Source organism: Callorhinchus milii, unplaced genomic scaffold (assembly GCF_018977255.1).
Source record: "Callorhinchus milii isolate IMCB2004 unplaced genomic scaffold, IMCB_Cmil_1.0 Scaffold1023, whole genome shotgun sequence".
NCBI classification, from domain to species: domain Eukaryota; kingdom Metazoa; phylum Chordata; class Chondrichthyes; order Chimaeriformes; family Callorhinchidae; genus Callorhinchus; species Callorhinchus milii.
The window spans coordinates 1-10,084 of NW_024705764.1; the positions used below are offsets into that span (position 1 = coordinate 1).

General features: G+C 47.3%; 1 protein-coding gene across 1 annotated transcript; it reads left to right on the forward strand.

Moving 5' to 3' along the window:
• The first annotated feature begins 4,840 nt into the window (after positions 1-4,840).
• Positions 4,841-9,445, forward strand: LOC121852681 (DNA-dependent metalloprotease SPRTN-like). The gene is given in 8 exon segments (XM_042346567.1): positions 4,841-4,906; positions 5,022-5,173; positions 6,073-6,172; positions 7,360-7,488; positions 7,877-8,000; positions 8,003-8,176; positions 8,542-8,706; positions 8,871-9,445. Coding segments are annotated over 8 exon segments (1,485 nt in total).
• Positions 9,446-10,084: the final 639 nt, after the last annotated feature.

Consider the following 10,084-nt stretch of genomic DNA (forward strand, 5'->3'; position numbering starts at 1 on the left):
TACGGGACACTTGCGCAGACACAATCTGGGAATCCTCCCGAGCCTTCACTCCAGTAAATAAGATGCACGTCGGATGTCCAGGCAGCGTGCATTGTGATGCCAGTACAGTTAATTTATTCGAGGTTCAGCCACGTACACCTCCAGTGCACTCGTCACTCTACAGCAGTACTCACCCCCCCCCCACTCTCTGCTTCCACCCATACTCCGCTCCCCCACACATCTCAACCGTCCCAGCCCCACAGCTCAATTTCAAGTCCTCACTTGTATTGAGTGGTGAACCTTGCTACACTTGGCAGAAGTTCTTTTGTAAAAAAAAAAAAATCCGAGTGATCTTGTTCAAATGAACGCGTGTAAATACTTGGCTCTCTTGCAGGCACTTGAAGAACCCAGGGATTGCGAAAAAAATCCAGAAGCTGATCGACATCGGCCTCATTGCCATTCGGTGATGCCTTCAACTACAAGGGAAAAGATAACGAAATAATTAATCCTCCAGCCTGTGTCAACGGCCCAAAGTAAAGGCACACCCACGCACGTGAATACAACTTGTATGGCACCGCCATCTATTCACGATGATGACTCGATGAGGGGGTGGGAGGGGGAATGTCTGTTTAACATAGTGGCTCATTGTTAGCGTTTTTCAGTTTGACATTGTGAGCGGCCACCCGCCACCTTTGGTTGTGTGCTTTGGTGCTGTGGTCTTCGGCAATTATGGTAGAATAAATGACAGATCGAACATGAAAGACGCCTCCAGAAATGATTAATGAACCACATCTTGGACCTCTCTCCTGTGTTTGCTCTGGTTCTCCCTTGCCTTCCTATGCATGTGAAAATGTCCACAGGGCACGCATACCTAGTTACCAACACAATGTTAGGCTGCGCACTTCATTCCCATTTAAAATTGGATGTGGGAATTGTATTATTACATTCATTTATAATAGGAAGCATTTTTTTAAAAATGTAATGCGTAATTGGAACTTATTTCAAGTTACTGTGTCTTATTGTAAAAAAAAATATCTCAGATATTTAATAAACATTTAGTTGGCATTTGAAAACAATCACTGTGTTGGAATTTACATGTTGATATGTGAAATCTGAAACTATTTTTTCATAGATTTTCTTTTCTATATTTAAACATTTTGACACTAGTAGAGATTAGCAAAGATGAGTGGTGTTATAGATTATTTTCCACTTAAAAGCCTAAGGGGTTTTCGGTGGGAATTTGGCAACTTAAATGCACTTGACCTTACTCTTATAATATGCACTTTTAAGCTTCAGGTCGAGTTGGGTGGGGTTTATGATTGAGATAAGACTCCTTGTTTTCTCTCCAGGCGTTCTTAAGCCCCAAAAGGTGTGTTCTAGTGATGGCCACACAATACATCGATTAGCTTAACATTTTTGTAAATTGATGCACTCATCGAACTTTGCGTAAGAATTGATGGCTGCTGAATTTGCCTATGGTTTGTAATTAATATGACCTTGAGTGTTCTTCATTGCAAGGCCCGTGGGCCACTGGCGGCCCCTGGTGGTCTTTAGTGTGGCCCCTGACGTGCGGCCCCCGACAATACACAAATGTGAAACCACCCCTTGCAGGCGGTGTGGCGGCCCTCGCACTGATGATGTCTTATCGGCGAAAGTGGCCCCCCTCTAAAAGTTTGTGGAAAAACACTGCTCTACAACCACATATATAGGTGCTACAATGTAAATATTTACGTTGTTGTGGCCGTATTGTGAGAGTTCATCGAATTGTGAGGGCACGAGGTGTTGAGGCCTAATTAGTCCATGGGCCAGAGCAAATTTTGGTACCACCAATGATCAGAAATGTGACTACCTATATGTGTGGTCAATCAGAGTGAATGTGTTAACCCGCTCTTCACAATTGTTGGCCACATTCATAAATTTGAACCACGACAGTTATGCCATCGCATGGTACTGTACCGACAGTGAAATATCTGTTCAGGGCTCATGGACTAAGTATCATCAACACGATAATATTGGTCGCGACACACATACGCAATCTCACCCAAAAATACCTTTGACTATATCAGTGTTCATCTTCTTGGTTCTTTCTGTAAAGTCACGTAGAAGGGAAATAATAAAAATAAAATAATTCTCACGACGTTTCGGCCACAACGCAAGCAGCTGTATTTTATGTTTTATTTTATTATTTCCATTCTACGTGACTTTACCGAAAGAACCAAGAAGATGAATCCTGCAGTCACGAAAGCTTTAAATCGAAAAATATATCAGTGTTGATACCACGAGGACATCAAGGTTGGTCAACAAATGACCCAAGACTTCTGTGTGTCTAACCGTAATTTACACACCCTCCTACACACACTTAGGAGACTTGCAAGAGTCATACTGGTGTTTTAAATTCCCAGCTGGAATGAGCCGTTTTTTGCTCTCATTTCACAACACTAAAGAATCTGGTTTAATAACGGGCGGCTGAAACCCGGATTCTCGAACACGTGGAGGTGTGGGTTGCTGGACCAAAATGTTGTGAAACTCCCCATGGACGTGAACGTGTGGAGCTGTAACCCTGCCTTGCCAGAAGAACGTGGTGCAGAAAAACGTGGACTCCAACTGTGTTCCATCCATTTGGGAGAAGTGTTGCCCCCGCCCCCTCGCATGCGTGGTTTACTCAGCGCTCCGAGTTTCTCCCATATATAAACACTGGCTTTACTTCCCGGCTTCGCCCGGAACTTGGATTCACCTCGCCCGGCCGCCTTTGTCTCTCCAGTGGCGATGGTCACACCACACCAATTACTCGTTTGAGGCTGAGTCGACCTCGGGGAGGCCCAGGACCGGTTGAAATAATCGTCAACGGTGGTGGCCGTGAGCGGGAATCGAACTCGGGTCTCTGGGTTCGGTACCACAGCGCGCTCTACACGACAATGCGTTACGCTTCCACGTGCGCGGGTCACGTGACAGAGTTGACGTCACAGCTCACTTGGCGTGCAAAAATATCTGCATTATTGAGCTCCCCTCCCCCCAAAAACCAAAAGTGTATTTTTATAATTTTTGTATAGTGTACAGTCTGGAAAGTACCCAAATGACAAATTTCCAGTTTGTTGCATGTCGGGAAGTACGCTAAACATTTTGAACAGACACACATAATCACAGCTTTGCCTTTTATATATATGGAGGTAACCCTGTGAGCCATGCGGCTGTTGACTCGGGTGCAACCGCAACAAAACAAAAACATGAACAAAAAACATCTTAAAGTGACTACACACAACAGTAAAATCCTGGAAAAAAACAGCAAAGTCTTCCAGAAAAAACACCGTATTTCATTGCTGTGTGCAAAAATCCCAGTGGGATGCAAGTCAAACAATAACAACCATAAGACATTGTAGATTAAAGTTATCAGGCTAATTCTGTACTACAACAAACAAGCATGGCTAAACCAAAACGTTGCGTTAATGTGGGGGAGTGCACGTGGTCACCGTGCCTTGCGATTCTGAGTCTGCCCAGCTGCAAACGAAGCGACCGGGGGAGTTGAGAGGGTTGGGGGTGACGAATTTGCCGTAACTGTGCATGCACAATCAATGAAGAGAGGACGTGTGGGCAATTGAACACCACATTACTTCGGGGTACCGCGGTGGTGGGATGTGATCGCCCTCAACTGGTGTGCAGGTGGTCATCTCCCACGCCTGGTATGCAAGGAGGTCATGGGTTTCGACCCTGCCGCATGAATATTTGGAGTTTGCAGTGTTCCTTCTCCCCGTGGTCGCGTGGAATTGTCTCCGGGTTTTCCCTTCACATTTGCAATCACCGTGCGTTTAGAGTTATTCGACAGATAGACATTTACACACGATAAGCCACTTCGTTGAGCTTATACTGGAAGGAACCGAACCTCCTGGTTACACCAGCCCACAGGGGATTGTTGTGTCCGTCCGTTAGTCGTGCATCCAAAAATGGGTGGGGCTGGGTGGGGAGGGACTGGGAGGGGCTGGGTGGGGAGGGTGGGGGGTGGGGCTGGGTGGGGAGGGTGGGAGGGCTGGGTGGGAGCGAGGGGAGGGCTGGGTGGGGAGGGGAGAGACTGGGTGGGGAGGGTGGGGCTGGGTGAGGGGTGGGGCTGGGTGGGGAGGGTGGGGCTGGCTGGGGGGTGGGAGGGGTGGGGCTGGGTGGGGAGGGGCTGGTCACCCCGTGATGCCCTTATAAAACTCAACGTTTAACCTTCTCACGCCGGCTTGTGCCCGCCCTCACAGTCGGGCATATTTGCGGAATACACCACGCCGCCGTTGACCCTGGACATTGACCGAGCAACCCAACGTTCCTACCAGCTCCCTCCGCAAGAAAACATCTTAAAGTGACTACGCGCAAACAAAAAATCCAGGAAAAAACAGCAAAAACTTCCAGAAAAAGCACCGTACACCGACGCTGTGTGCAAAATCCTAGTGGGGTGCAAGTCAAACAACAACCACAAGACAACTTAGATTAAAGCCATCAGTCGAACTCCGTACTACAACAAACAAAACATGGCCAAACCAAAAAACTTTTTCGAAATCACCAAAATAAATAAGATCGGCATTGATAAGAGGTTGACAGGTATGCAATACGTAACGACTATATTCCCACATGATTTCCCCGCGCCTCTCTAAAGTTGAACGTGTGTAGCTTATTCCCAATGACCTAAGTTATCAACTTTATACTTGTTTTTTTTTAAATCGCGTTTTGGTCATAATGCGAATGTTTCAAAACGCGTTTTCACCAACACGGCTCGGCTTCCGTAGCCACACACACACACCAAGGATGTGCCCCGTTACCCAACGAGCAAATCGTCTCAACAAGTATCTAGTCCGGACATAACTAACATTGACATCGTTAATATATCGATATGGACGCCGACCTCGCCTTCGCACTGCAGCTGCAAAATCAATTTGACTGCGAGGAGGAGGAGCGCGCGGAGGGACGACCGAAGTTGGCCGATGATGAGGTCGGGTGGGCTAGGCCGAAGCCTCGGTCTCTCCTGAAAGCCCTGCCCGGTGACGTGGCCCCCCGGCCCGGCGATTCCCGAGCGCCGGGCTCGGCCTCTCTCCATCGTCGATTCTGCCTGGGAATTGATCGACCCGAGTCCGAACGTGTGGGCGCTCTTCTCTCAGTACAACGAGGCGCTCTTCTGGGGGAAGCTTCAGGGCGTCGAAGTGAAGTGGAGCAAGAGAATGACCCTGTGAGTGCGCTGGCCGTCATGGCTATGGTGATGGTGGTATCGATTAGGTATTTCCGGACAAGTTATTGACATTAACTTGACATTGTTAATAGTTTCAGTAACGTATCACCCCTTGGAATTGAGAGATGGGTCATCTGAGATGTACATCATCTTCTTGGTTCTTTCGGTAAAGTCACGTAGAAGGGAAATAATAAAAATAAAACATAATCAAATACAATTCTCACGACGTTTCGGCCACAACGCAAGCAGCCGTCCTCCTTGCGTTATGGCCAAAACGTCGTGAGAATTGTATTTTATTATGTTTTATTATTTCCCTTCTACGTGACTTTACCGAAAGAACCAAGAAGATGAATCCCTGCAGTCACGAAAGCTTTAAATCGAAATGTACATCATTGTCTGTTGTGATGGTGGTTACGGTGGTGGGTGAAGTATTGTTATAAGGAGTGGTGGTGTGTGGGGGGGAGTGTTGTGTCGGGTGACGACAAGACGGTGTTGTTTTGCTGTACGTGCAGATGTGAGGCCAACAAAATCGTCATCTGGTTGTGGATTCGCTCGTTGTGGTTTAAACCCGTCCGCCTGACACTCTAAATCCAAGGCTTATGTGGGCGCACTCTTTCAAGTCCCGTCAGTGATGCCTTGGAGGATGGTTTTTGATAGGATGCTGGATTATTGCATCCAAATAACTATATTTATCTCGCTTAGCGGTGGCTACGAGTTGTTTCTTTCTGGCCTGGCTGGGTGGGGATTGTGCTCCATATACAAATTCGTTCCCTGCGTATAGAGCACAATTATTGGGCTGTAACCGTGCACTTCCAAGTCCGGTGCAAGCGATTGTGTTGCCCGTTGGTGTTTCAAGCATGTAAACTGGCTTGTGTGTGTGTCACCCCCCCATGGTGTAGCTGTGCAGGTGTGTGCTGTTACGAGGGCCGAGGCGGCCTTTGCTCCATCAAGCTCAGCGAGCCCCTGCTCAAACTTCGGCCCCGTAAGGACCTGGTTGAGGTGAGCAAATGCTGATGGCTCAAGGTTCCGACTGCCATCAGTTAAGTTTAACCCGTGGTAGGCTTTCGAGACCAATAGTGTTTATGATTAAGGTTTTAATGGGTGAGATCGCGTAAGTATAAATTTGTCAACCCACCACCACGCGATACAGCGCATTTAATGTGCGTCACGTAACAAATCGTGGCAATTAGTAACTGCTTCAGCACACCCAGTGTGTTGGAGTCAACCCACAACATTTACAATTCGAGTACGACGTTTCGCTGATTACAACCAGCTTCATCAGGCGATTTGCCAGAATTGTGAAGGAGTCTTCCTATTTCGGTGTGAATTCATCGCGGTGAGATTGTCGCCCGTGTTAATCGAGAGTCCTAAACCCTGCTAATTGGCCATAAAATGTTTGGTGTATTTATACGCAGTCTGACTACTCACCTGGAATGTGCCCGATCTCCACATATCTAGAACGCCAAGCGAGGTTTGTTCCTGCATACTGCTTGGATGGGTGACCATCATTCATAAAAACAGGTGTTATAGGCTGCTGCGGGCCGACATTTATGGCAGAGGGCAGTGCGGCAAACCCTATTGTACTGTACTAAGCTCAAACATCTATGCTCTGCTGCCCACCTTCACCAACCCACTCTGACCCAGCGTGGTGAAGTATGCTGGATGAGGGCCTCTCTTATGACTTGCACGGGGTGAGGCGGCCATCGTGTAGCAGTGGATTGACAACACATTTTGTTTCCCCCAATACAATTACCGACCTAGGAAACATAGTAATTATCACTTGAAGTTGCTTTTAAAAGTAAAACAGTAACTTACTGTTACAGCATTTTTGAATTAAGATTACGTGATAAAAGAACAATTGTACCGTATCCCATATGGTCTTAACCCAGGGGTCGGCAACCAAAATAACAAAAAAAAATTGAGAGCCGCAATGCATGTGAATACAAGGCGGTACTTAACATTAGACCACATTTTTGTAATCGCTATTTTTAAAACAGTACACACAATGATTCGTAATGCCGGACTACAAATCAGTTTCGGGCTTTTAGAAGTTCACCGTTCATCAAAAATAATTCAGGTTTTCTTTTTTACTTTGTAATTATAGTGTCGGAAGCCACAAAGCAGTCCTTAAAGAGCCACAGTTTGCCACCGACCCCCTGGTCTAACCCACACTGTTGCCACTACAGACGCTGCTGCACGAGATGATCCACGCGCTGCTCTTTGTGACGCACAACAACCGCGATCGTGAAGGCCACGGCACCGAGTTCTGCAAACACATGGACCGCATCAACAAGGAGACGGGAACTAAAATCACGGTACACTCTCACCCAGGAGGAGCTCTGCCTGCGCAAGCACCCGCTCTCCGGCCATGGTTTTCATTCGTTGGCTTTTTCCCCCCACGATTTCGGTGTCGGCATTGTATGTACGAGCCGGCGAAGAAATTTCCATTCGAACTCTGCAGCTCGCGGTGCATTGTCACCCTGTGCCAGAGAACGACGGTCTAGACGCTGGCCAATGTTTCCTGCTTGGACAGGACACGTCGCTCATCGAAGTAGAATTCGTATGTTCTGTCCACCTCCTCAAGTGTAATTCCAAGCATGCGCCTCTGCATTTTTCTGCCTTGTTTCAGAAAATGGAACAAAACGTTCTACTTTTGAGGATGTTCAATAACTTCATCACTCTCATCTGCTCTGCTTACGGCAGATCTACCACAGTTTTCACGACGAGGTGGATGTCTACCGCCAGCACTGGTGGCGCTGCACGGGGCCGTGCCGCTTGCGCCCGCCGTACATGGGCTACGTGAAGCGCGCCATGAACCGAGCGCCGTCACGCGAGACTTCTGGTGGGACGAGCACCAGCGGACGTGCAACGGTTCCTACGTCAAGGTGCGGGAGCCGGAAGACAAGAAGAAGGCGGCTGGCAAGAGCGGAGTTTCGGCCGAAGGAGAGCAGACGCAAGCGGGCGGAGTGAAGGGACGTGCCGACAAGAAGTCGCCGGCCAAAGGTGAAGCAGATGCAGTGCCGCTTGTTTTTGTGCACAGTTGAAGGGCATATTAAAGGGTTTTATTAAAACACATGACAATCCATTTATTTTAATGCAGTTACATTTTAATGCGATAAATCCAAATTGTATTGCATCATTGAATTTATTTTATCGTGTAATTTCCCTCATAGATGCCCGCACGTTGAACTTAATAATTCACTCACTCCACTTAAGCCACATAATCTCAACAAAGCCATAATTTCCGGACAGTTAACATTTGTGGATAATGAAGTTTCGCTTTAGGATACCCTCAATCACCTTTGTGTGAGTTAACTCTTGCACCCAAGTTTGTTTTAAAATGCATCTTATTTTATTTCTTTCCACAGACAAGAACGGGACAGACATTCGTACGTTCATCCCGTTCTCAGGAAATGGTTTTCTCCTTGGTGGTGGTGGTGGTGGCGGCGGTGGCGGCAGCAGAAATAATGGGAGACCACACAGTGCTGTAAAAGCCAGTTCCACAACCACGGCAGTAAAAGCACCCGTGTCGGGTAGAGAAACTATGACCTCAGCCTCCCAATCAGCAGTTTCTACCTTCAAAGTGCCTCCTGTCTTTCCAACCGGCTCACAGCCTGCAATGGGAAGCTCGTCCCAGGGCAAAAACGGATACGATCGTGGTCGCTCTATGAGTAACATGGACAGCTGGCTTTTAAAGACCAAGGAAAGCAAGAGCAGAAGTTCCCCGACGCTTCGATTCTCAACAGGAAGTCTGTCAGCAATCCGAAAGCTTTTAGCAAAGGAGTGTCTCTGAAGGGAAAACCAAAGGGTGATCCCGAAGGTGTAAAAGTCTTGGCTGTATACAAAGGTCGAGAGAGTTTGAGAGACGGAAATGGAGCACCAACTGCTCAGAGTCCGAGTAAACTAAAGAGGCAACACGGAGGCGGTTTCCCATCTCCTTCTCGCATACAAGGCTCCAGAAACGGAAATAATGCATTAGCCAGTGACGCCAAGCGTGAAAAGACCGAGCAGCATACGTCCAGGACTCCCACGCTTACCGAAATGTTTCAAAAGAAACACGCAGGAGGCAGTGGCGGGTCTGGGCAAGAGCCTTCGAGTCTGGGAACTCATGACTCCAAGATGCTGATGAAGAAAGAAGCTGTCCCATCAGCCAGACCGGCTGAGAGGCAGGGAGAGTCCCTAGCTGCAGGGCTTCTGGTTGCATGCCCCATTTGTCAACAGCGCCTCCCAGAGTCGCAAATCAACAATCACCTTGATGTGTGCCTGCAGTAGGATCACCGGTGCGGACAGCTTCCAGCTACTCAGGGCGAATATACTACCTCCCGTGAGAAATTGTACTTTAGATTACAAAAAATGCTTAGGTGCAAGGTGACAACGTGTAGTATTAACTCGGCATGTTACGATTCATCCCTCTCACCACCAGAATTACAGTTGTCAGGAACCGGGGTCACGATTTAATGCAAGGTTCGATTATTTTTCTCATTTTCGTGGGATCTCTCCTCTGTCGTCTCATTCATTCCACACATTGCATATGCCTGATGATTACGAAACAGTAGCCCGTATGATGTACAGGATGTCGATTGAGACACATTCTTATGTGTATATGAGTACCACGTGAGGTAGAGCACTGCTTAAATTGAATTGGCCTGTATATGCCATGCTGAACATACGTACACATGTTATTGTGTGTCCCACATGAACCATACAGCCCCAATTCAAATTAATCAGCACCGTCTACGCCATGTAGACCGAATTTTATAAACATGGGGCATGTGCCGATTGTAACCACTTAAATTTATATTTGAATGAAGGATAATTGATCAACTTTGAAAGACATTCATGGTGAGTCACCCCCTGTTGTATTAAATCAAGCATGTTAAGCGTGTACAATTGTTTTGCAGTTAACATTAA